Source organism: Glossina fuscipes, unplaced genomic scaffold (genome assembly GCF_014805625.2).
Source record: "Glossina fuscipes isolate IAEA_lab_2018 unplaced genomic scaffold, Yale_Gfus_2 0, whole genome shotgun sequence".
In the NCBI taxonomy this organism is placed as follows: Eukaryota; Metazoa; Arthropoda; class Insecta; order Diptera; family Glossinidae; genus Glossina; species Glossina fuscipes.
The window spans coordinates 37,416,723-37,444,708 of record NW_023998414.1 but is presented as its reverse complement, the minus strand read 5'-3'; the positions used below and the strand labels follow the sequence as shown (position 1 = coordinate 37,444,708).

The 27,986-nt window shown below is 32.1% G+C and overlaps 1 protein-coding gene across 1 annotated transcript in view; it reads right to left on the bottom strand.

Annotated features, from left to right (window-relative positions):
- LOC119639935 (runt-related transcription factor 1) overlaps window positions 1–27,986 on the bottom strand; it is a 62,425-nt gene that overhangs the window by 5,415 nt on the left and 29,024 nt on the right. Inside the window, exon 3 of the mRNA XM_038037677.1 lies at window positions 22,514–22,714. Coding sequence (XP_037893605.1) covers window positions 22,514–22,714 — 201 coding nt within the window. The remainder of the gene's footprint in view (window positions 1–22,513; window positions 22,715–27,986) is intronic.

Genomic DNA, 27,986 nt, shown 5'->3' with positions numbered 1-27,986 from the left:
TATATATATTTACATATATATATTTATATATATATATATATATAGATTTTTTTTTTCAGTTTCTCAACTCGAACGATGCACTGCGATACAATATATTCGGAGTGTTAAATGGGCATAGGTATGTGTATGCGTACTTGCTAGGAGTAGTAGCTGGAGGGGCATAGCGTGGTCCCATTGGTGCGCCACAAAAAAAGCTTGCTAGCTTGCTTTTGCTACCGTTTTGATTGTGCTGAACTACTGTTAGTGTTTACCATTTATGTTGATGTTTCTGTTGTTGGCTCATATTGTAGACATCATTAACATGTTGTCATCTTATGGTATAATTCAATTTCTGGTCATATTAGAGCAATATTACTGTATACAAGGAAACTAAAATCATAAATGGAAGTAAAAGCAAAAAAAAAAAAAAAAAATTTATATGTATATATATGTGTAACTAGCGCAAGACACCCGCCTCCAAGTAGTGTGAAAAAACCATAAAATGGTTTGTTTTTTTTTTTCTTTCTTTTTTTTTTTAGGAATAGATCATAAGGTTTATAAACTATCAATGGTAGCCGACGGCTTTTTGAATATTGTTTTTACCGTCGGCTTTTCTTTACGCATGTATACAATTTTTACTTATTTAATACATATTTCTTTATTTAACCACAAACATGATATCCGCAAAAGATATATTGTTCACCACAAAACATCTTAAAACAATTCACCACATCTTGTTAACAAAATCTCACTCACATCTTCGAAGAATAAGTCACAAAATCGTCTTTGCCGCACTCTTTTTTTTTAGTTTTTTTCTTTCTCTCTCTCTCTCTCTCTCTCTCTTTCTTTCTTTCTTTCTTTCTCCTTCTCTCTCTCTCGCTCTCTCTGTTTCGCTCTCACTCTAACTCTCGTTCTCTTTCACTCTTGCTCTGCTTCTGACCAAAAATATCTTGACTCATCAGCAATGAGTGAATGTTTTTCTTAAACTCAAGCAGAGTTGAATTCGATGCAATGATAGAACTCTCTTTGCGCAGTGAGTATCACACTCTCTATTATCTTAACTAACTTTAAGTATGCAGAAAACATTTGAAACAACTTAACCAATTCCTACCTATCGCTGGCTCTAAAGAGAATCTTCACACTCTGCAATTACTCAAAATTATATAATATATCATAGCTGCATAAAATTACATCTAAAAATTTACACCAACACTGAGTCGAAATATTATTTTATATGCTCATCTCTTTTCCCTTTTTTTACAGTCTAGTCATTTTTATGGCCGTTGCTAATAATGTTTTTGTTGGTTCAAGTTTTTTTTTTTTATTTTATTTCTTCTTTAAATCTCTTTTCTCTTTTGGGTTTTTTTGGTCACATTATTTGGTTTGTTGTCGTCGCAGTCGCAACTTATTTCACTTAAATTTTATTTTTACGGTACATATACATTTGTTTATTAATATATCTTTAGATTGCTTGACAAATAAAGGATATTTGCAATTATTTCATTTACTCCACATATCATGTATGTATGTATGTATGTATGTATGTATGTATGTAAAAATAAGAAAATATATGCATAAGAAACAAATAGAAAAATTGAAGTGAAGCTTCTTTGGTCATTCGGCCGGTTGGGATTCATTTTCGCCCGACGCTTTCAACCTTACTTTAAGTTGTATTTTTGTGCAAATTTTTTTCTCTTTTTTCTCCAGTGTAATTGTAAACGACTCATGTCTTGGCTTAAATTTGATCTTTTACCATCGCACAGAAGAGATACGAACGAATGTACGTTAAAATATAAACCGGATCATAATTTAATACCATTTTATGGAATTTCTTATCGTTCGAGGGTTTAGTGAAAAATTATTTTCGCCTGAAGTCCTATGTAAATTTTAAAGTACTTACTGTATCACTTTGCGTGACATCCGATCAATCGACTAATAAATACCTATTAATGACCTCGTCTCGTGAATACATACTTAGCTGATGAGATCGGGGATGCATGCATCTGCGCGTATAAAACATCAAATTTCACTATGTACGGAAAGTCGAATGAAATACGCCGAGAATATTGTAGAAACGAAAACGAAATGATTTATTATATCAACAGTTATCGGAATGCTATTGATTTGTTATGATTGCGAACAAACCCGTTCCTAAGAGTCAAAGACAAAGTATATCGTTTTGGTCGCACTGTAAGTTAAGTGAATTTTAGCTACACAAGATAATACAGTTTGGCGCAGGCAAACTTGGTCATCACATAAATTGTCAGAATGCGAATTTAATAACAAGACTATCTATCATTTAATACATACAAGACACACTGCTCTAATTAAAAATTCGTAAAAATTCCTCATGATGTGATAAACCGTTAATAAGAATCTAATAAAGAACCATTTTACAGGGCAAAGATTCTTCGGAATTTTGTCAGCAGAAATTCAATTCGTTCCACATTGCCTTATCAGTTTCATTAAATTTCACAAATAAAAAAACCGCTTTCGACACGTCGCTCTGACTCGCTTTGAAAATAAAAAACCGAATCGAAAAATCTATTTATTTGAAAGGATGATAAATAAGTGTCCTTCGTCAGGTACAGCTCTGCCAGTACAAGAAAAATTCAATATTTGTACTGACAAGCTTGCGGGAATTTCTCTTCTTACTTAAGTCCATCTAAAAGCTTGAGTAACCGCTAATGTTATGAAGTTTACTAATGAACAAAAACTCGGTTTCTTCAAAAAAAAAAAAAGCAATATTTCACCAACAGAGAGATTGATGTACATGATAAACAACTTTATGTAGAGATAAGATTAAAAATTCATCAAGTTTACTATAGCGATTTGTCTCAGGATTAAATTATTAAAAATGCGGTCAACCGACATAGGATTACCAACATGTCACACATTAGTAAATACGATCATGGGAAGAGGCTATCTTCTGAAGGGAGGCCAAAAAACAATCAACAATCTGTCAAAACGGAAATCTATAACACTGTGCAGGCGAAAGTATTCCAAAATGAAAAATCGCTATAGGAAAGATATATTTTGGAATACATACGTAATGACTTGCTAATAGACTTCTAATACATAACGACAAATGATGAATAATTTGGACAATGGGAAAAGTGCGAATAGAAGAACCGCAAAACTTTCAAACGGATTTCAGCGGACTGATGTGTACTTGCTGCATAAATATTAATTGATAACAAGACTTGGTAATTCTAAAGAGAAACTTTAGAAACAGAAGTCATAGTCTTCATTTACCACCCAATAGGTGGATCAGCCCGAACTGGTTTGTCTTTTTGCAAAACGCCGTCAATTTTTCTGCACAAAAGTTCAAATGCGTATCTCTTGCATATAGTGAAGGAAGCAAACATTTGACATTTTAATCGATTCTTCTGATAAAAACTTTATGGAGAACTTGAGGAAGGCAAAGAAGAGCCACTTTTGATAGTTTTTGTACATTACAATGCTTTTGCATTTCAACGCGTACGAAGTTCATTGCATTTATGGGAAAATAGATATAATAATAAAAAAAAAAAAAAAAAAAAAAAAAAAAAAAAATGCAAAAATGAAGCCCCTTTTCTTCCTCCCCTTCTCCTTAAGACTGCAAATTCATTATGTTTGCGCGCATTAATTTTCATACAAGCAATGATAATAATAATGGGACGATGGTAGTAAAGTTCAACAACACTGTGAATTTGTTCGTGTCTATTGAGTGAGGAAACGAAACTAGACTTTCAAGGACATTCGCCGAACGTCGTAAACGCTAGATCATACAGCAGCCAACAGCATCCGATCAAATTCTCTTATATTTTTTACAGTAAAACAGAAAAAAAAAAGAAGAGAATTTTATATATAAAAGAATTACTAAAACTTATACATGTTGGATCTGGCAGCTCTGCCAATGTTAAAAATAATATGAGTGCGTTTTCATGATTCAAAAGTAGTATACAATGATATGATTGGGTTTCGAACTCGCAACAATAATGATGTTTGTAAGTGTGTTCACGATGACTCAGCACCGTTGATTTTTCCAGCAAAATTACTATTATAGATCAGTTTTTATGATGGAATATTGAAAATTAGACCTATTAGACTATAAAAAAAATTCAATTTTCTTAGAAACGATTACATGAGAAGGTGAAGTCTTGTAAATTTCAATTTTTCTCACTTAAGGTGTTGTATCTGATGTAGTCCATAAATTTGTCCAATCCACTCCATTTGAAATAGTGTTTATCCTTGGGCTAAACAACGTTAGTGCACAAAAGACTCATATCATCATCATATCCGAGAAATTGCGATAGGCTGAATATAAGAGTACTTGAGAAGAAATGAGATGGGTAAACGGACAGACAATTTGTATATCGATTCGGAATATAAATGTGCGTATATCTTAAGTCCTTCTGCTAGACAGCTGGGGTTTGAAAATTTTCAAAATATTCATTTTGCATTTAAAAAGGCAATCTTCTGTTTAAAAATAATATAAGCATAAATTAATATATCAAATATCTCCTCCGTGTTTCAGATAATCGATAATGGTATTATTGGAAGAAAATCCTTAACATTTTCAAAATGCGGTGGATATACATTTTTTATTCTAACTAATATTTTAATCGTTTTGACCATTATTTCTTAAGGCCAGAATCATTAAAGCACCCTTTCGTGTTTACATATTCTTACGCATTTGCTTCCCTCAAAGATTGTATGCTAAAGGCTGCCGTTTTTTAAAAAATTGTATAATTGCATAACAGAATTGATAACTAAAATCAAAAACTTTATAATCCATTTATAATTTCTTGAAAGAATCATTGACTTCTGGCAAGCTGGTGTTCTCAGTCCCATATCCTACCTACTCTACACTAACCCGCTTTTATTTGAAAATGAAGACAAAGACTTTTCAAAGACCTTCGACAATGGGTTGCAACTTACCAACCGGGATTTATTTGACTTGGATACACCGCTCAAAGTGCTGAGAGCTAAATTCAAAATATTAATTTCTCTCAAGTAATGAATTTCTTCTGTCCCCCCTATTCTGACTGATCGCGATACGATCAAATATGATGGTAAGGTAAGCCGGGATCAAATATTTTTAACATATAATTTAAAAAAAGAAACACCATAGCTTTGCAGATGGGCGAAATTTTCTCTAAGCCTTGCTTACAATAAACAAAAATCGCTGACCTAATATCTGCGAGAATCTGCTGGAAGTCGTGGGAAAAAATTGATTTCAATCGGCCATCTCACGCATCCACAATAAATAATATGCCTTACAACTAACTATATACATATATATATTTACTTGCTTTGTTTGTCCATTTCTAATACTAACAAAATATACATGAATACATACATATATAAATATATATGTAGCTCGAGATTCTCAGTACTTTCGACAGTTAATGCCTTTTTTCCTTAGCTTTTCACTTTTCTTGCAAAATATTCGCTCTTCTATTTGTTTTAGTGGATATATTTATGAGTACATTTAACCGATTTTCAAATTTTTCACTATCTATGGACTCATCTTACTCACGCACTATAATACAGCTTGATAGGCTTAGTTTCACCAAATTGGCGCGACCTGAAAGCCATCTCTTGAGAAGAAGACCACAAAATTATTCTTCAAATTAATATACAGGTTAAGAATTTGTATGGGGTAGAAGTGTCTGCCAGTCATATATCGTCAGATTTGTTAAGAGAAACTTTGTGTGCGGTAGTTGCATTTACATTGCAGTGTAAATAATGTTAAGAAGATCTTTGGTTTTCTTCAGTCCTATCTATGGAAGATAAATATTGAAATTTATGTTGACCTTGTTGTTGTTGTTGTTGTTGTTGTTGTTGTTGTTATTTGCAGAGACCCCACAAAGTATATATATTCCTGATCAGCATCAAATTCTAAAACAATTTAAGCAGGTCCGTCTATCCGTCTGTCCATCTCGCCCGTGTGTAGAATGTTTGTTGTAAACATTTTCCTGGCCGCAAAAATGAAATTATCGACTTGAAAGTTGGCATAAATATTGGAAGCTCTTGCACGCGCATTGATATCGAAAATGGGCCAAACCGCCCACAACACTACGTAAACTGAGAACACATGTGTTTTTCAAAAGGTGTGAAAAATTGCTTTTTTTACTCATAAACTATAGCAAATAAATGTACAAACATGCATAAAAATGGAAAAAATTGACCACGCCTACCCAATATCGGAATGTATTAAATTTTAATTGTTTTTTTCAATACCTGTATAACACACAGCAACAAGCTTCAAAAACTCCATAAAGTTTACAAATTCTTGGCCTGTTTCAAATTTCCTTTGTCCGTCCATCTGTTGGAACAACTTTATAGTATTTGTGGTAAACATTCCCTCGTGTCGCAAAAATGAAGATATCGCCTACAAGTTTGCAAAGGAATTTATAAACTTTTCAAAGTACACGCCCACAACGGCCACATGCCTATACGACAAAAACTTGTATTTTGAAAATAGAAAAAATCAGCTACACTTACTCTATACTATATAGAGTATGACAATTTTCTTCTTTTACTTAAATTTTTTTTTTTTTTTTTTTTTTTTTATGGTCCCGATCGAATTTAGTTTTCTTACTTATTTATTTTTTTGTTATATGTTCTTAATTTCTCCCTTTTTCCATTTGTTTCGTTTATTGTTATTGCTCGATTTATTTCTATTAGTGCGTATGTATTTAATCGATTACATTTACGTTACGGATAAATTCATTTTTCGTGCATTACTTATTTTCATCATTTCATTATCTATATATAGACCACTGAAAATTAATTAATTCGATATTCATGTTTGCCCAATGCAATAATAAATGCAATTTCATTTACAATAGCGAACATCTGAGCAAAAGATCTGACTCTCGAACGGAGGCGGCTGTCAATAGACAATGCCACCAGAATGCGCTCTATTGAACAAGAGTCCTCTTTATTATGTAATGCGTTTTATTAAAAATGCTAACAATCACTTTTCATTCGCGTACAAAGGAAATTTTATTAAACATTTATTGTTAAAATATTTCCCTTTTTTTTTTTTTTTGTCAACTTTCATAAAATTTTAGTTTATTATTTGCTTTAGTCAATATTACTACTATTGTTATCCATTATCTATTATCTATTATTTTGCAAAAATAAAAGTTCGAATTCTTAAGCGATGATCATCGAATAGATTGAAAAATTTTGCATTCATTCTTTACCTTTATCAATACTTCATCATATCACAATAATAAAAGTTTAATCAGACTTCTTCCCTTCCAATTACTTATCTTCGTTATTATAAATTTACATATGTATAAAAGTAATAATAAAATGATTTTTTAAAAATTTTACGAGATTTTTAATAAATCAAATAACGAATATATTGCTCGATTCTTTTTCATACATCCTCGGGCACATTGTTTCCTCATTCTGTTATATGTCATATATATATCATATATACAAATAACATTCGTAATGATATGTGTAATGTATTCTGGCCATCATTTACCGCTAGTCGTCAACAGCGTTTCGCAACAACGTAATGTAAATTAATTTTTTTACTTTTCATCTCTTATGTGCGTGTTTGTGTTCTTTTCATAAAATAAATAAACTAATATAATCAATCCAATACGATTCAAATTGTTTCATATCAATCAATATAAATTGTCGATATACTTAGCGATTTTCGTTGAAAATTTTCATTTGAAAATTGCATACTACTTTTCACCTCAAATTCAGTTGCTATATGCCGAGTCGTACTAAAACAGATCCGATCTAATTCAATTCCAATAATATTCGTTCTTGGCCTATAACATGTCAGTGTATGTAATGCGATTTCGTCAATATATCTCAAAAATGACGATATGTTATAAGGACAGAAATCTTACACACAAAGACAGACAGACCGGCCTAGATTGAGTCAAACAACAATTCCAAATCAAAAGATATATTAAACGAAATGTCTGCCTTAAGTCCTTCTGGATGTTACATGCATTGCCGCAAGTTTAATTTTTCTTGCACCGCAAGTGATATGATAATCGATTAGACTATTATATTGAAATTGCGATGAACGTTTAAACGATTGCCTCTAAAAATTGCACGTTACTGATTATTTCGATATCTTCATAAGCTTACGACTTAAAACCGTACTTGGACAAAAATAAACCAATAAACGAAATGTATGAACGCTTATCGTAAGAATTAAAATTTTGATGAATGCAGGATGCAAGGCGTCACATATCAGTTTAGAATGTTGCCTGGTCGGGCGTTTCTCTCTCGTATAGTGTTGCTCAAGGTGAATAAGCCTTTTCATGGAAAAAGATGAAATTTTTATTCTTTTATGATAACGCTTAGAATCAATTCGTGAGAGCAATTTGAGAATACAAATTAATTTGATCGAATTTCAAGCAAATAGGTTTGTTGTTTGACCTCCATCCCACATATATAAGTGTTTTCTTGACTAGTAGTAGGCCACTACATGGAAACAGAGTAAATTTCTCGGAATTTTAAGTCAACTGACATACGGTATTCATCGATCGGCTTTTGTTGCATTTTTTTTCTTTTTTTTTTTTTTTTTGCTTTTTGTAATTATTTTTTTCCCTTTTATCTTGTTTATAAGATGCCGTTAAGACTTCAATGCGAGCTAACGATTGTTGTTGCATATTGTATATGACCTACCATAAGCTTTATTGTCCACTAAAATATATTGATTCTACAGCCACTGTAGAGTACGTAGTGACATAATAATTTAGTTCTTTTTTTTTTAGGTTATGCCATAAGAAATCTATATATGCTTTAGGAAAATCTATTATGCTTTGAGGCTTAGCTAACAAGAAGATTTAATTTTTCTCTCAGTGTTTCATCTGGGAAATGAGTGAAGTGAATTGTTTTAGGCAAAATGATGTGAAATATTTGAAAATCAGCTTTGCCTAATTATAACCTTTCAACTTGTTTTATAATAAATAGAATATAATGGAAAAGGATTTCGGATTGTTGACGTTCTAAGTCTGTATCCGCTAATGAAAGATTGGTTGCTTTATTAAACTCAAGAATACATGTACATGGACATCTGACGGACAGGCGAACGGACAATCTTAGATGAATTTCAGAAAATATTTTTAAATCGATCCGTACAATAGCAAACCAATAACTCTTCATTTCGTTCGCGGCAATCAGAAGTAAATATCTGATTACATACCATACATACATAGGTACACCTATAAGTGTTTAATACATTATTAAGTACATATGTAGAGTCTGTGTGCAATTCAAGCATGGAAAATCTCGAGAACAAAACGACCAGTAATTGAAGGTAAGAATATAACGGCTTTTGGGATACGCGCAGATATGTCGTTCTTATCGATTCGAGTGTTTAGTATGTATGTATGTATGTATGTATGTATGTATGGGATTAAAGTTTATTTGTTTATCAATTTAACTGAATTATATTTTTTATATATTATACATATTTACCTGATGATAAATATGTTTTTATGACACATTGACATACTTTGTCATCGGTATCGTTGACATACAATGTAAAATCCAGATATGCAAACAAAAACCCTTAAATCCAATTTAAACACTTCTTTATGTACATAACCCCAAGATCGTGAATGGTTTATAAAGCTTACCTATATATGCATATATATATATATATATATATATATATATATAGATTCATATACGCACATCGATAATACTGTTATGCACATATACGCCTACAACTCGCGCAAACCAAATTGAACAATTGTCAAACAATTTATAGACATATCAAGCAAATGTGTGCGAATTGCGTAAAAGAGTGGAGCGCCGCGACGAGAGATGAGAGATGAGAAATGAAAATATAAACGGATGCGATACACGAATATGTAACGCGTGACATACACATACATGTGTAAATAAATAATGAGACAAATAACAAGTGTGTCAAAAAGTGCCTATAAACGGTATTATTGAAGATTTGCAAATTGTTTTGTCAATTTGTTGCTATTTATAAACCCGGTCGTAAACGTACGCACTATGCGAACTTCTTTCTTTACGTAGAAGCAACAGTCTTTTCGTAACGTTGTCAACGCTTATTGTTGTTACGGGCTATATATGCGTATGCGAAAAAGTATTTTTAAACCTTACACGGCTTTACTGTATAAATGTAAAAGAAATTGTTGTTATTGTTTAACGTCGTTACCTTAAATAGGGTAGTTAAACTTTGCTTGCTTGTTCACTCTACTCGCACAATATTAGCAAAATATCAGACTTTGGCAAATTTTTTTTTTAATTTTCTTCTCTTTATTTTTTTTGGGCGAAGCTAAAGGCACTTGTTTAAAATTTTAAAAAAAAAAAAAAAAAAAAAAAAAAAAAAAAAATGAAAATGAAAAAGTATTTGACATATTTTCCTCAGTTTCCTCAAAGGTTATAAATAATATTTAACACTTAACAGACACACTAACTTGTACGCATATATTTGTATATACGTGGGTGTTATATATATATATATATATATATAATGTTATAAAACATCTACATTTGGGGTTGTAAACGTGTGTGCGAAAATGTTCGTTCCCCTTTCCTATTTCCATTCCTAGTTGCCAGTCGTATGGGCATATGTTGTTAAGCATAATTTTTTATATCCTTTAGTAAACAAGTAACGTATTAGTATCGTATTGACACGTAAATTGACATGAAATTGAATCAATGCTGTAATATGTCCTTAGGGGCAGACGCATACAACTTATATATCATATATACATGCACACATATAAATGCACATATATATAAATGTAGCCAATTTGTTGTTGCTGTTATATTGCTTAATAAAGCAGGACGTTTGTATTGGTCCTCGGGTGTATGACACTCCTTTATATTTTAAATTATTTTGTACAATTCTTTTATTTACTTTTTTCTTTTTTCCTTTCTTTTTGTCTTCACCGTGTGTCTATTAAATTTAGATGTCTTTCAATAGAGTCGGTAAAGTGTGCAAAATTTAATATATTCTATTCTAAAGGGGTGTAACAGCAACAACGATTGTCTTCCTTCATATTTTGCAGTAATTTCACTTGTCTGGCAGTTATTCATTTTTTATATGTTTTTTTTTTTTTTTTGAAATCTTAAATATTGTCACTGCAATCTCTAGAGAATTAATATTCTTGCCATTTTTTATACCCACCATTACAATTTCGAGGTAAAGTTCATTTTCCTATTTCACTTGTAACAAAATAATCTTAAGCTTTGCCTTCCATGTATTTATATACAAATACATACATTGTATGCATATACATGTCTCCCTAGCCATATATGCCATATATAAAAGCGCAACGTGTTCAACTTATTTAAAGATATCTTCTATTTAGTTTATCTGCCCATGTATGTATGCTATGGCCGAGATCGTATTCATGATTCCCAAAAATTGAAATGTTTGCGACACACTCTATAAACTCCGCTTATAACACAATATAACAAAGCAAGCAAAATTTCCAATCTATTTATACACATATACGGCAATGAATTTGTCAGTTTTTCCCTGATTTCGAAGCAGATGACGTAGTCAACCTCCTTCTTGGGTACAATGATGTGCTCGAAATATCTAAAAAAAATACGATATCCCTCGATATACAATCCACCTTTAAAGCAAAATTTTGCAAAACACATTACTTTTCGCAACCTTGAAAAGAACGCAAATATTTCACTTTCTCCAGGTGTAGAGCCCACTAAAGCAATATAAATGCCTCCGACTGTTTACTCCAACAGTTCTGGCGTATGTAGAAACATTTTATGAGCTTTGCGGTAGCTACCTTCTACAATTTCTATGGTGTAGAACTGGACAATAGACCTCATACCTAATTTTTATGTACATAGATATATAGTTATATCTATACAGAGAGAGAGATTACGGAAAACTACAAAAGCATTTTTATGACTCTAAAAAGGAAGAGAAGAAACGATTTGTTATACATCAGGCGACCTTTGCCCGAGAGCAATAATGGCAAAGATCAATGTACAATGCTGTTCCAGCTCTTCACCTTCACTTATATAGTGCATGAGCTGTTAATCGTAAACACTCTGCTTTTAACTAATTAATTTAAAATTCAATTAAATTCAAATTCAAAAATGAGCACAAGCCGTTTGGCTTGCTCTGCCAAAATTCCAAATTTTTTTTCATTAAATTTTACTGATCAGTGTATTAGTATTAAAGGGAATCTTGTCAAATATGTACTCTCAGCATTACGGCCATTTACAGACGTAGTGAACAACTTTTCTTATATACTTGCTTGTACTTGTCTACCCTAACTTATAACAGTGAGGAATATAAGCGCATAAGATCACCAAATTCTGGTATATTTCTTATCATCTTAAGATACTGAACCGGGTTATTTATAATCATCCGTCCATTTATCTTCTATTGGTACTTTCGAAATTCGAAAGCACTAAGAGAAAGTAATTTTTAAAATCTCGAATTAATTATGCACATATTATTACATGTTAATGAGAGGCACGAGGTGCTCTCAAGCACGACCACTATACGAAAACTTAGAACGACTTTAATGCAAAAACGAAAATCTTGCCTAGAAATAGTTTTTCATATCGATTCGAAGTAAAGGATAGATTTGGACACCGAAGCAAATGAAAATGAAAAAAAGTGATAGCCAATAGGATCCAAATATATATTTTAAACGATGGGTATTCAAAATTCTGTTCAAATTATTTAGTGCTTATATATTTTATTTATATATTTATTTTTATTTTTATTTTTTTTTTTTTTGGAAATTTGGTACACTTCTTGTCTGCTTTGCTGCTTCACGATGAATTTGGCGCGTGCTAAAATCGTATCGAACTGTATATGCATTGTCATCAAGTACGCATTAAACGGTCGTTGTTATGATTTTATATTACACGCTCAATGAAAGTGGTGGTACAGCATGTGCATGTTGTGACATTTCTGTCATTTATTTTGCAAGAATAAAAAAAAATAAAAAATAATAAAATTTTATATTAATTTCACTTCGCTCTGCACTCGGTATTCCTCTTCCAGCCGTCGTGATATCATGTTGACAATCTAAAAGCTGTATTTAATGATTTTATTAATGAGGCTCGAAAGGAAGAAAAAAAAAAAAAACAAAAAAAAAAATAACAAAGAAAATATGAAAAATTGAAATAAACCCTAAGTGTACGGAACTTATATGAAGGGATGCTTAACTGTGCGATAATCATTTGAAATTTGTTAAGATATTATTTAAGAATATATATAATTTTGCATTTATTTAATATTTTATTTTTACTTTTAAAATTCTCTCTCTTTTCAAATTTATTCTCCTTGTAAATTATTAATCGCTCTTATCAAAATTTTACATAAAAATATTATTTTATATAAAGATAGCAAAAATATGCTTTCTGTGTGAACACTTTCACTACCCCTTATATTAACATATATATATCAGCGCGACCTATTCAACTTGGTGAACATGTAGCAAATCATTTAACAAGTTTGTTGGAAAGTCATGAAATTTTGACGCATTTCGTTTGAAGGCTGACACCGTATGTCATCTTGTAAGCTAATTGAGTGACTTTTTACATTAATTCGAAATAACCTTTGGGTAAAAAAAAAAAGTAATACAGTTTTTTACAAATTCTTACGAAAATGAAAATATTATACAACTCCCCAGTCATTTGCCCAGATTTCTCTCATTTACATATAGCGCATAAATCCCGCTTCGAAAGAGCAATTTCTCTTTTAGATCTACTTGCGAAGTATTTTTTCTTATCCCCGTAAATATGTAAGCATCGACCAGATAGGTCATAAATCTTCGATTTAAGAAAGCAGTAATAAAGATGAACAGCATCTGATGAGAATAGCTTAGTGCTTCAGCTTTTTTATGCTGAGACGTCACTTTATCGCCGCATTGCGGACGCTTTTCTTTTAATCCTCATCGCGGTGGATTGTTGTTTCCACCATTTAAGAAACTCGCAATACCCTGCACCCTTCCAATTCTTTCAGTTATTAAACATGATTGGCGAGCCAAAGTTATTCGTCCCGTGCGATTATGGAGCATTAGTCGCTTTTACCCGAAAAATTTTTTTTTCATTTTTTTGCATCGATAGCGTATAAATTTTCCATTATCAATACACTTTGAGTTTACATTTCACCGAATATCTACAGACACACGGTCTTTGTTCATTCATTCAAGATCAGTTTCGGAATTGATGCATGCTTGCCTGTCCATCTGCTTGCCTTGTGTTTTTTGCCTTCAAACTACAGACGGCACTTTTTGAGATATATTGATGAAATTTGAAAACAGTAACGTTTTTTAGTCCAAGAACGAGTGCTAAGGTGCTAATGCTTCGGATCCGATCAGCTTTTTTTTTTTATCGTAGTATGGAAAACTAACGTAATTTTTGGAGTTTCACGACTAAAATCGCAAAGTAGATGCATTTCGGCTTTTGTAAATTAATATAAAAACTTCAGATCGGATAAGACAATGTTTTGAACCCGTCGTCATATAATTATTACTTTGGAAACTGAATCTTCCGATAGTAAAAAAGCCTTAACTTTCAATACTGACATGAAAATTAACTTTCCCGCAGTTAAACGGTTTAGGTATGTTATTTTGATCCCAACCTTTACAAGGTTTCTAATGAGAATCAAGTCTTTTATATGCCAAAAAAGTATAATTTTTAATAGTTCATGTTGAAAGTGATCTGATTTGGGGAAGTGAACATAAGCGAAAAATCATCCCTGCGATCTATGTGGGTAGGCGGCCAGAGCAAGAAGAACAGAAAACAGCAATTGTCTCTTCCTCTAAACCCCCGTCATATTGGTTGGCTTTGTTAATTCAAAATTTGGACGTTCTATTTAAAGTCAATTGCTATGACTATAATCGCAAAATCCTTTCCTTATGCGACATTACTTGCACCCTGCACTACATAATGGAATCAAAAGACTTTTCCAATTCAATGAATGATCAAAACAAATGAACCAATGATGTTGGTTCTCACAATTATTAACTTCTAGCTACTCGTTCTAGTCACGTCTGTCTGTCCGAGAATTGACGAACTGAAACTTTACTTTCACTCTCAAAGTCGTATGTATAAGGAGAAATTTGATTTCAAATTTATTAACACACACTTTTATATTTATATTGTGCAAGTTGAATGTAAAAACTAATTGAATCGATTTAAGGCCTTTTCCGGCTTTTAGGAGCAAAACAAAATAACAAATAATTATTTCTTCTTATCAAAAATTCCCCTCAATGGTTTGAATTTCTCTCTCAAATAAAACTTTGCTCACGTAAGCTATATCGGCTATGATTATATTTTGGTAAAAAAGAAATTCTATAAAATTGCATGGATTGTACGGTCGCATAGTATACATATCGTACTGTCTTCAGGGAGAGTGCACATTCCACAGTCCCGACCTATGCACTTTTCCATATGTTGTGAAGGATCAATCATATCATTTGCATATATCATCGATCATAATTAATTATAGGGCCATACGGGCAAGGTCTGCTACTAAGAAACGAATAAACCGGATAATTCATGATATTAGATAATGAGTGGATTCCAGGCCTCTGATGAAAACTTCTGCGGGATGAGAAATTTAATTTAACATTGATGGTGAGCATAAGAATGGAAATATGCAAGCGTCAATTTCCCGACCAGATTGATGATGAGAATGACTCAACAAACGTAAGTTCAAAAAGTCCCTATAAGTGAGAATAAAGCTAAATCGATTCAGAATTTTCAACTAGCGAAGGCAATATACGATCTATGCATTTTTCGAGATCTACTTATCTGTCATCTTTTTAGATATCGTTAACGAAAGTGTAAAACTAAAAGCCGGATATGATTTATCAGGAAAGCAGCTAACCGAAGCTGAGAAGGTGACTATAATCTTAAAACGACATTGAAAGAGTTGTTACTCAAAGATGATCCACTAATGGGAACGTAAAGCATATATCCATAGGTATATGAATGAAGGATAACTAAGTACACTTCGAGATAAGAAGAATATATATGTATATATATATATATATATATATACAAGAGTCGCGTCAAACTAACTATAGATTTTTTATTTTTGTTTTTTATCATTTCTGTTTTTCAAACAAATTCACAAAAATCAATTTTAGTTAAGAATGTTGTTTATCTCTACGAGATGATATCACATACATACAAAGTAAGAAGAAATAATAATAAAATATTATTTGTGAAAAACAAGTGGCCACATAAAGTAGTTTTAAATCCTTTTTGATGACAACAATATGCAAAACTTATATTGACGATATGTAAATGTATACTGTGTATGTATATGTACTCTATATATATATATATATATATATATATATATGCACTAGCACATAAACGAACTTCACAAGCTTTTACTTAACTGTAAATGTATTAAAAAACTTATAATTTATCAAAAGGATACGACAACACACGACACACTACCCACAACAACGACAACAAGAAGTATACTTATATATATATATATATATATATATAAATATATATATATATATGCACACATCAGAAGTGATGCAAACAAGAAGAAATTACATTAAAATCCTTAGAAAAAGAAACTTTTTTCCATAAAAAAAAAGTAAAAAAATAAAAAGTGAAAAAATAAAAAAAAATAAAAAAAAAAATCAATAAAATAAGAAAATTTCATACTATTTAGGCCGAATACAATATTATCTACCTAAGTAACGTTTTCGACTATTTCGTAAATTGACAAAACACCCCTCTAATATCGCTGTCAAAACTACTATATATTAGTATCAACGACCAGCAATACATCCTAAAAAAAGTAGAATTCAGACGTCAATCGGTTCTTGCGAAGCTAAAACTCCTTTCCGAACCATTTTCATTTCAACGTAACAACGTACAGAACAGGAATTTAAACCTTTAAATGGCGATTTAAAGCTATACATATATCGTCGATGGATTATCGGTGGAACGATGTGTAGGCGCGGTGGAGTCAGTAACGCACTTTTGTTTGTGTACCGACGAAAGCTGCAGACAAACAAACAATTAGCAGTTGGTTAGTAAAGGTAAGACCTATGAAGAGTTTTCTTTATTAGCAGCCTTGCATGCCTTACAAGCTTGCTGCTCGCTAAATTGCTAAAATTCACCAATTCGTGGACTACAGACGATACGATTGAATTTATTAAACTAACGGTAAGCAATGAGTAATGTGTCGGAAAAAAAGATCGCAATAAATTGCTGTTCGTTATAGGAGTGAATTCAAATCGCGGTTTAGTCGCATTCACTTAGCGAAACGAAATATGTCGCTGAACGTGAATCAACTAACTCAACTGATGATAACATGTTAAGTATGTGTTCTGTATAGCGTTAAAAATGTTGAATTTTTTTTTTTTGAAATCCATATTAAGATCGGCGATAGACATCGCAATAGATATCGTGCAGGGGAAAAGAAGAAACTAAAATGAAAGAAACTATAATTTCGATCAAATATATGTGAGTTGTGAGGTCTCCAATGCATCGACGTTATCAATCACATGACTAACTTGAAATATTCTCTGTGGTGGTGGTAAAAAGTTAAAAAAAAAAAAATAAAAAAATAACAAAAAATATAACAAAAAAAAAAAAAAAAAAACTGCAACTAACTTTATCAAGCACTTTAACTAATGTTGAAGCTAATGCCACTATATATAATGGGCACAAATATACATACGCAACACACACACACACACACATGCATATAACTATGCACGAATATAGTTAGATATTTATGCATAAAAAGTAAAGACAAGTTTGACAATGATTAAAAGGAGCACAAAATACCCAAAAAAGATGACAAAAAACGAAAAGAAAAAAAAAAAATAAATAAATAAATAAATAAATAAAAAGAAAAAGAAGAAAATCAAAATGAAAAAGAAAAAGAAGAGCTTTTGATACGTGAAAAAATAGCAACGTCAGCACCGACATTATTTTAGACAGACATAAAAAAGCATAAGTATGGAAAATGTTGTGCATCCGCAACGGAAATCCTTTGGCGCACACAAACACACACCCACATACACATACACTATATACGCATGTATTTTTGCCTACATTAAATATATTTTAACATATTTTAAAGGAATATAATTAAAAATGTACTTGTGTGGGTATGTATACGTATGTGCGTGTGTGTGTGTATGTGTGGGTGTGTGTTTGTGTGTGGAAATGTGTGGGAAAAAGGCAAAGTTTTTCTTTATGTATATTTAGTGAAAATTTTATTAAAATTTTACGCTTCATGTAATTTTTGTCAAAAACAAAAAGAGAAAGCGAGCGAGAACATACGAAAAATGAAAAGAACCGCCATAACTGAATGCTGCAAATGTATGCGTACAAATATCGGTAAGAATGGATATATATATAACATGTTCAAATATATACATATATATATATATATATATATATGTGTGTGTGTGTGTATATATACATATATTTGCCCTTTCATATATTCATGTGTTAATATTTTTAATGAATTTTCAACTTGAATTAATTTATAACGAGGGAACGCTTCAACATACGCACGTACATATGCATGCAAAACGTTAAAAAGCTTTTCCTTTGCTACTGTTTTCGCTTGCGAATGCTGCTGTTAGTTTTTATACTTAGCTTTTCATGTTCAGCAAGCAACAATTTTGATTTCTACCATTTTTCTATACACCATACAATAAAAGACATACTGTAAAGTGTCAAGAAATGATTTCAATATTTCATTTCTTCATTTCTTCTCATCTCCATACATTTTATCATTCATTCATTCATTCATTCATTCATTCTTTCATTCATTCATTCATTCATTCATTCATCTATGCATAAAGATAGAAAATACTTAATGCTTTTTATTGTATCGTTGACCTGATTAACACATCCTTGGGTTGTTAACAATGTGAGTGTAGACATCGCATGCACATGTAAATATATATGTATATTTATGTGATATATGCGTGTTCATATGGGTAAAAAGGGTTTTCTTGTTAATAATTATGAAAACATTACATTGTGTAAGGGAGTATACCCCTCCTCTTTCTTGTTGCTTATCAGCAACACATGGTTGTGAAATCAAGTTGTTTGACTTTCAAAGTGATTTTTTATTTTGTATTTTCTTTTCTTTTTTTTTTTTTTTTTTTTTTTTAATCACTTTTACATTTTCCTTTTCAGAGGAAATTTTTAATAATTTTAATGGGCGTACACGAATAAACAAATGAGATATACTTAGCGCGTAATATAATCGCAGCTTTCAAAAGTACACTTACATATGGAACCAATAAAGTGAATTCAAAGTTAAATGCGATATAAATGAAAATTGAATTTAAAATCGAAAAGCTTAACTAAATTAAATCCATCCACCGGATAAGCATGACACTTGAGTTCACAAATATTGCATTAATAAATTTTTCATAAGCAAGAAGTACCATAAGTGATGGAAGCTACAGAAGAAGGAATTATCATCATTCTATTTGGCCCCATAAATATCGGATTTGCGCTAACCTATTTTCGAAGAATCCCAGTTCTATATATAGTAAAACCAAATACATATATATTTATGATGCCTTATGCCTTATGCCACACAGCAGGCGAAATGAGATCGACTTAAAATATTTAAAGGAAGTTTGTCTTCTTACCTTCTTGGCTGGAATCTGGCAGGTGGCCGTTTAACGGTACTCTAAGCTCATCATAAAAAATTTAAAAAAATTTTGCCAACTATGACATACGACGGGTCCAATTTTACGGTTTAAAGTTCAAATCGCATAATTCAATGGTGGAGTAGCCATGTCGAAAGAGATTCAAAATGTCTCCCTCTCTCCCTTCTTCGTAAATAAGAACGGTATATTAAGTATGTACGGAAGGACTTGAGATAAACTTGTCTTTAATTCTCAATCGATTCGATTCGAACCCGTTTTCTAAACCAATTTAAGCACGTTTGTCCTTCTGTCCAGTTCATGTCTTTAATCTGCGTGCCGCAATGCTCCTAATAATAAATATTTTGATAGGCATGTTTTGTTGGACCAAGGTCGAACACTGTTGAAAACCGATTGAAATGCATAATGTTTACGAGTACTCCCTATATAACGCTTGGTTTTAATGCAACCATTCCTGATATTTGTTGCCTGACACAGGTCCAAGGGGGAGGGTTTACGTTTATATTTGCTATAACAGCTTTGACCTACGTAGACACTATACATTTTTCGAATTACTCCACATATATATGGGCTCTCAAGGGAGGTAAGCGTTTATATGGAAATAAAGTATAATTTTTGATATCTTATGAAGAAGACAGACGAAGTGGTATGAGGCATTACAGTTTTGCTTTTCTAGTTCTAAAATCTCTTAAGCTCGGTTTTACAAACGAAAGTGCTTTCCGGCTTTATTTTCGCCTCTAAGTCAAAATGCTCAGTTGCAACAAATATAAGGCAAAGGTCTCACTTTCTTTCTATTTATTATAATTAAGAATAATTTTATAAATCAATCTCAATACAAATTTTATATCGAATCTTTTAATTACATACAACTTTGTCGTTCAATATCAGAAAATGTAATTGTAATGGGATATGCGCTTTTTCACCAATAATCATTATCTCAGTTAAACACAGTTAACTTTCAATTGTTGCAAAGCAAAGTCGACAACAAAACCATCAAAAACGTTCAAGTTATTATAATAATAATAATAATAATAATAATAATAATAATAATAATAACAACAGTAACAACAAAAAGAGCATTTAGTATAATAGAGAGGCGTTCGGATTCATTTACGAGCTGCCTGCAATACTTGGCAAGCATTTGAGACAACATTTGTCGTTAAAGAAAAACTCACAAAAACAAGAAAACATAGAAGCATTTGTCATACATTCGGTGGCACCATATGAAAGAATAACAACAACATCATCGACGGCAAAACGGCAACAATTATATTAACAATGACAACAGCTTGAAAACAGTTTTATGAAAATGTTGTGAATAGATTTGAAAATCCATTAAAAATATTTAAATCCTTTAACATACAGTTCAGTTCAGTTCAGTTCCGTTCAGTTCAGTTCGGTTCAGTTCAGTTAAGGACTAGAAGAAGACGGAAATACTTTATTGTAAAGCCAGGGGTGGTTTATTGTTATTATTATTTAAGAGAAACTTGCGAAAGGCATGAAAATATAACAAAATTTTATTAAAGGCGCGAAAACAAGCTTGTGAACCAGAAATGAAAACAAAAACATGAAATTTACATAAATTTTAAAACAACAGCTACTGGGGGCTGCTGTTGTTGCCGTTAATGCCGCCGCCGCCACCGCCAAGTAATAACAATTTTAAACATAATCTTACGAAAAATATACGTGGGTGCAAATGACTGCAACACATGGTGTTAAACGCTATTGAAGGATTAGTATGGGTTCTAACTTATAGAAGCGAAGGCGGTGAGTTATGATGATAAAGGGTGCTTAACATATTTTTAGTTTTGATGAAGGTTTACCTAGAATAAGGCGTAAAGTTAATAAAGAGCTTTAATGAATTTTGCTCAGCAACACACTTTTATAAATTGTTTTAAAAAGGTTGCAATACTTTTTTCTTTTTCCTCTTCTTTTTCCCTTCTTCCCTTTTTCCCTTTTTCAGTTCTTTTTCTGTTCTTTCTGTTCTTTTTTGTTTTTGTTCTTTTTTTTTTTTTTTTTTTTTTTTTTTTTTTAAATTTTAAAAAATTAAACCTATTTCCCAAACTATCTGTTATAAAACCACAATAAAAAAAAAAAAAAAAAATGAGAAAATCCTTCAAATGGAAAAACGAAAATCTTGTTGCCGTCAACATCATCGTCATTATCATCGTCAATTTAATGGTGATTGTGATGCGTTACACGGATTTGATGGAAATTGATTGAAGCAATTTGATTGGGAAAATCTCTATCAAGGCTTTCATAAAAACCTACTACAACAATATATCCTTTCCCACTGCATTCTTCTCGCTAAAGCCGCCCCACCCTACCCGCCCAGTCCGCTACACCGCCCGCCCCGTTACATTTTCTCCGATGACTTTGCATCTCCCCCCCCCCCCCCCCCCCCTTCGCTTACTCTCCCTCTCTCTGTCTCTCTCTCTCTCTCTCTCTCTGTTTCTCTTTGCCATTTCACTTGGATTTCATACTTTATTTTGATGGCGATGACAAGTTACTCAGCCAGTCTGACTGAGAGACTTTGTATGCTTCACAGTTAAACCCCAAAACAGCAGCCCGAACATAACGACATATAATGTAATGTAATGTAATGTAATGTAATGTTGTTATTGTGTTGTTTGTCATAATGATATGCAGAGTGTTGTGCGCTGTAACAATATCATCATCGTGACTAATTTGTTGGTAGCTACAGGCAATAGTTAACAGATTTAAGATGAAAGACCGGGGAAATGTTATAAAGGAGGATTTCCTTTGCATATCATTGCTTGCGTAACCAGGGAAAATAATATCAGATTTTCATTCATTTCGTTCCCGTTTGTGTCTATTGTGTGTAATTTTTGCTTGTTATTTTTTCATTTCTTTTTTTTTTCATTTTTTGAGAAACTTACCGGGCAATTTAAATGGTAAACCACCCATAAGCGGATCTGGGCCGAAACGTTGAGGGCCAAAGGCAAACGGATGAAAGCCAGGATGACGTACTTTTGAACGTGGCTCCCGCGGACCATCCACGGTAACTTTAATTGCTTTATTATAAGTGGCAACTTGTATGGGATTCGTTGAGATGATTATGCTCAAAGTGAAACTTTTACCTGGAATGATACAATAATAAAACAAAAAACCAAAACAACAATAATAGTAACAATAACAATGCAGTAAATCGAAATTGAGATAAAGTTTTTACTTATATGCGTGCGTATGCATGTGTGTACATCAGCCGTCGAGAGAAAATTAAAACATAAATTTTACCCCTTTACTCAGAGGCAAACCATTCAGGTCATATACATAATTAGCTTTGCTTGGTTGCTAGTCTGCCATACAATAATACGCATACACATACACACAGACACACACACACACACACACACACATATATATGCATTCACACATACATAAGTTCGATTATTGACTTAGAATGTATGATAAATATAAAGCAAACATTTCTACCGCACACTCAAATACACACTGATATACATTTATATGAAGAGGTGTGCATGTATTCGTTTATAAATTTTCTAAATTTAAGATATTTAACGCGTATACAATTATTTTGCAAATTTATGGATTTTCTATTTATGATGGCAAAAACCGTGGGGCAGGAGAACCAACGAGAGGGAGAGTGCGCTCGAAGAAGAGCGTATGGAAGAAGGGAATGGAGAGAGGGAAATAGAGTCAGTAATCGAAAGAGCGTGTGATAGAGAGGTAGTGGGATAGTCAGAGAAAGAAAGAAAGGTAGTTTGAACGTTAGCGAGTTCTTGTGCATACGTCCATTAAATATCGCACACCACTATGCGCCACAAAACCAGGACATACAACAATATATATTAAGCACCTTAACGCCCCCGAACTCGAAAACCACAGAAATCTCAAATTGCACAAATAAACTAAAATTTATATACACTTACATACTAATACACACGAACAAACACATTACCGAGAAAATATTAACCCCAAAGGAACGTAATCGCGCTTGGTTTGCTCGTATCAATAAACAACGACTCAAACCAGACACTGTTGCATTTCACTGCTCGACTCGAACTCATCTAAAATGCAAAAATTTCATTGAATATGAAGATATAAAAAAAAATAAAAATAAAAAATAAATAAATAAATAAATTTTTGGTTCGAAATGTTTGTTTGTTTGTTTGTTTGAATGAAATTTTCAAATTTCTCCCCCCCCCCCCTCCCCTTTTTCATATGTAACATAGACATCGCGCCACACCATGTATATAACATATCGTGTTTATGGGTAAGAAGAGCTAAAAATTTATGACAAAAATATTTTCCTATTGGCTGGGAGTTGGTGTTGAAGTTTATCAAATATGAGAGTGTATGCGAAGAATTTCATATAAGCACCTTTTCTTGAAAGTTGTCATGAAAACTAAGTGAAAGGACGAGAATTTATTATAAAATAATTTATGGGTATGACATGATATTAATTTTAAACGAGAGACATACGGTTTATGGCGAATTTTTATGGCAATCGCAGTAGAATTCTGGAATTATGGAATTTATCGAAATATATGGATCCAAAAAACGATTCATACATATGCATATCGAACCATTCATTTTTGCTGATTTTTAAAACTAATAAATGAATTCGTATTCTTACCCGCCTACCTTACCTAAGATATTGCTCGGCAAGTGAACTTTTCGAAAATTTGTATTTTCCATTCAGTTACGATATTGCATAATAGAGTATATAATAATAATAATTCGGTATTCATGGTAGAATAATTCTAGACATTGTCATGGATTTAAAGATACCTAAACCAATTGATTTATTTTTTAAAAAAACTAAATTCATTGACTCATAAAATGAGAAAAAAAAAACAAAAATATATGAAAAATATTTTCTTTTTAATTATCCGCAACAATATTGCCGAACTAACAATAAAATCTCTTAGTTATGTATTTCCATGTGTCCATAACTCAAGATGACACTGTCATTATTCGGACGCTCTAGTTGAACGCAAACAGAAACCTCATTAACATAATTGTGTGTTTAAAAACTTAAGATCATGCAAAATCGTCTCGTCACTAAATATTCATCACCAATAGTAAGTAAAGGCAAAGAGTCCATAGAATTTATTACTGGAGATAAGCAATGCAAAAAAAAAAAAAAAAAAAAACAAAGTAATAAAAGTTGTAAGGATGTTTGTCAAAATATAAGTGGCATGCAACAATTCTAATCCTACCGGAAATGATAAATTGAATCTTTTTAAAATGAAATTTGTATCAATTTAGAAGAATTTTCCAAAAAGACATTAATTTATATTGACTACACCCTACAGCACCTGTGATACTTCATATATCAGGTGTACACCGATGCATATAATATCCAAACAGATCACATGTGTCCTTGTCTACACATCCGGAATTATTTTCTGCTTCGATAGATGCATATCTGTCCGACTGTCTGTCTGATCATCCGTCCACCTAAAAATCGTAACTTTTGAGATATTTTGACATAGTTTGTCGCAATGATGTGTTTTGGTCCAGGCACGAAATCTCTTAAAATTGGTTTAGATCGGACTACTTTTACAATCACTCTTCGTATAATGCCAAGGTTGCTTGGGTTGAAAAAACATATATGAAAAGATATTGCAATTTTCAAAATTTCTCGACAAAGCTCGCCAAGTAGCGCTATTTTGACACCCTACATCGATGTGTAGAATTCGGAGCGAACAGACCGATGCTTTGAACCCTCTTTTATATAATCGTTCCCTTTGAAAAGTAAGCCTTCATATAGCAAAACCATTGCTCCGTACTCGTAGTTTCACACAAAAAACCAATTATGGTAAATTCAGATCAGGGGAATAAATTTTCCATGTAAAGGTACCGTTGAAAAATAAACGATAAAAATTCAATTTTTTATTGTTTTATTTTGCAAACTAGTCCATAATTAACTTAGACTACTAAACAGTATCACGTTTGAACTACGTAGATCTTCCGCCTTCTCTAAGATTGCTTATATGGCATCAAGGTTAAGTTTTAACCTTGAGACCTTCCGCAAAAAGGCTTTTTTTTGCGAAACTTAGACCGCATTACTCTCGCTCTACTTCTCGTATAAGAGCTCCCATCAAAGGATGGGAGCAATTTCTTGGCATTTTACCAAGAAATTGATTAAAGTATTGTATTAAGGGAAGTATAGTAGAGTAGAGTAGAGTATGTAATGATCTGTCAGACTCGAAAATTTCTACATGTTTGCTGTAAAGCTATTGATCGAATTTATCACAACATATGAAGTTGAAGAACTAAAATAACCTCGTCTTTCTTCTTGTATTTGAAGTAGTACACAGCATTCTACTTGACAAACACAAACACAAAAATTTTCTTTAAAAATCTCGTGCACCTAATGATATATTTTACCTCTTAGATACTGCCCATATTGATGATTTCTGATTCTATTTTATTTACGTTAGGTCCTAAAGATATTCCACATCTCATATAATTGCCCAAGATTCATATATATGCCGCTGCTGCGATCTATTCTCGCTGCGATATTGGCCTCGCGATGTAACTAAAACTTTTTCTTCGTACACTCGACTACATGCAAAGAATTCGTATTCTCCCAAGGACGAACGCTATTGAAAATGATTCAGATCGGAGCATTTCGTCGAGCCTTTTCCACATAATGCTTTATTTTGAAAAATCATAAATACATGAATAACTAACTAAGTATATTAGACAAAGTGATGTAGTGTATTCAATGATTGACCATAGCCGAGTGCAATGCTTTTACTTGTGTGTTGTCTACTTAAGAGCAGACTTACTTCGGTAATTTTATGAAATGAAATTAATTTTAACGGTTGCAGGTGTTTTACGCATTTTCGTCGACTTGTTTATGTTCATTGATGTTATGTGATTGCGCATTTTGATCGCCATGGATACATGACTTGGAGACATTTCACACTTTCTTCTCTGTCTCTCGGTAAAGAAATACAACTAACTAACTCTCTATCCAATAAATCTTTTAGAAAAAAACTCCAAACTAAAAAGTGAAAAAAGTCTTTTATAAAAATCTCATCTATACTTTTGCGCTACTCCTCTTGCGCTACTGTCCAATTGTCATTTCTATAGGATTGAAATTCTTCGTTTCATTTCGTTTCTTAACACATTTTTGAATGTAATATAAATTATTGTTTATAGTTTACACTAATATTAAATATTTCGCATTTTCTTGTAAATCTCTTATTAAATTTTCCTTTTCATTCTTATGGTGGAGCGTGACCTAGTTAGTTACTCGATTTAGGTTGTAAACAAAAAAAAATTATGTATAATAAATCTGTATATTGTTTTTTGTTCTCTCCTTTCTATAAACATATATTTTAGCTCAGCAGATCATCTTTTATCGGCGGATTAAGAAAAAAAAAAAAAAACACTGTTCCTCTGTGCATAAATCAATTCAGAATTTGATGCTGATCAAGAAAGGACATATACTTTGTTGGGTTCTCTGATGCGGCTTCCTTTTGGGCGTTGCAAACGTTTGGACGAAACGAATATACTCCGCATCCGCAGTGAAGAATAATCACTTTATTTATTAATGGAGAATCATCAACTTAACTGGATGAGCTTGAAGCAACCATCATCCCGACTGGGTATCTCCACGAACTAATTACTTATATGAAATGATTCTCGATAAAATGGGCGCGAAATTCGTTAAGTTATAATAAAAAAAAAAAAAAAAAAAAAAAAAACAAAAGTCAATGAAAATTTCTCAAGAAACAAGAAAAAACACTTGATGTGACCACTTCTAACAATGAATAAATGATGGAAAGTACAAAATATGCTGAGCTCGCCTTTCCCATTCAAAGTCTCCGGCGCTGCTCAGAAATAATTGCGTCCTCAATTTTAGATTGAAAGTAAGATTTTCTTAATTATTTGCTTTTAAACTCGAGTTCCGAGGCATTGATGAAAACATTGATCGGAATAAGAAGAGACTAACATAAGAAAATCGAAGAGAGCACAACGGCCGTTCAGTTACAGATTAGATGAATAAATTATTTATTAGTAATGAGCGTGAATCGAATTTCTGTCATTTCATTTAAATGATTTTCTTTTCTTTTTCGGTTTTTCAATTTTACTTACGTTATTGATTTCATATTCGAGAAAAAAAAGTTCTTTATATAATTTAAAAAAATCGTTAATCGTTGTCGATCGATCGATAATTAAAATAATTTGCATTCAAAACTAAAAAAAACCTGTTTTTGTATAAAGCATTTATTGATTTAAAAAGAATTGTATCAATTATTGGGCACAGCCTCAGGAAAGTATCGGAAATTGTTTCTTTGAATGGGATTCAGTCGCTTCAGTGCTAAATTGAAGAAAAGAGAAAAATGTTTTGAGATAAATTCTTTTTAA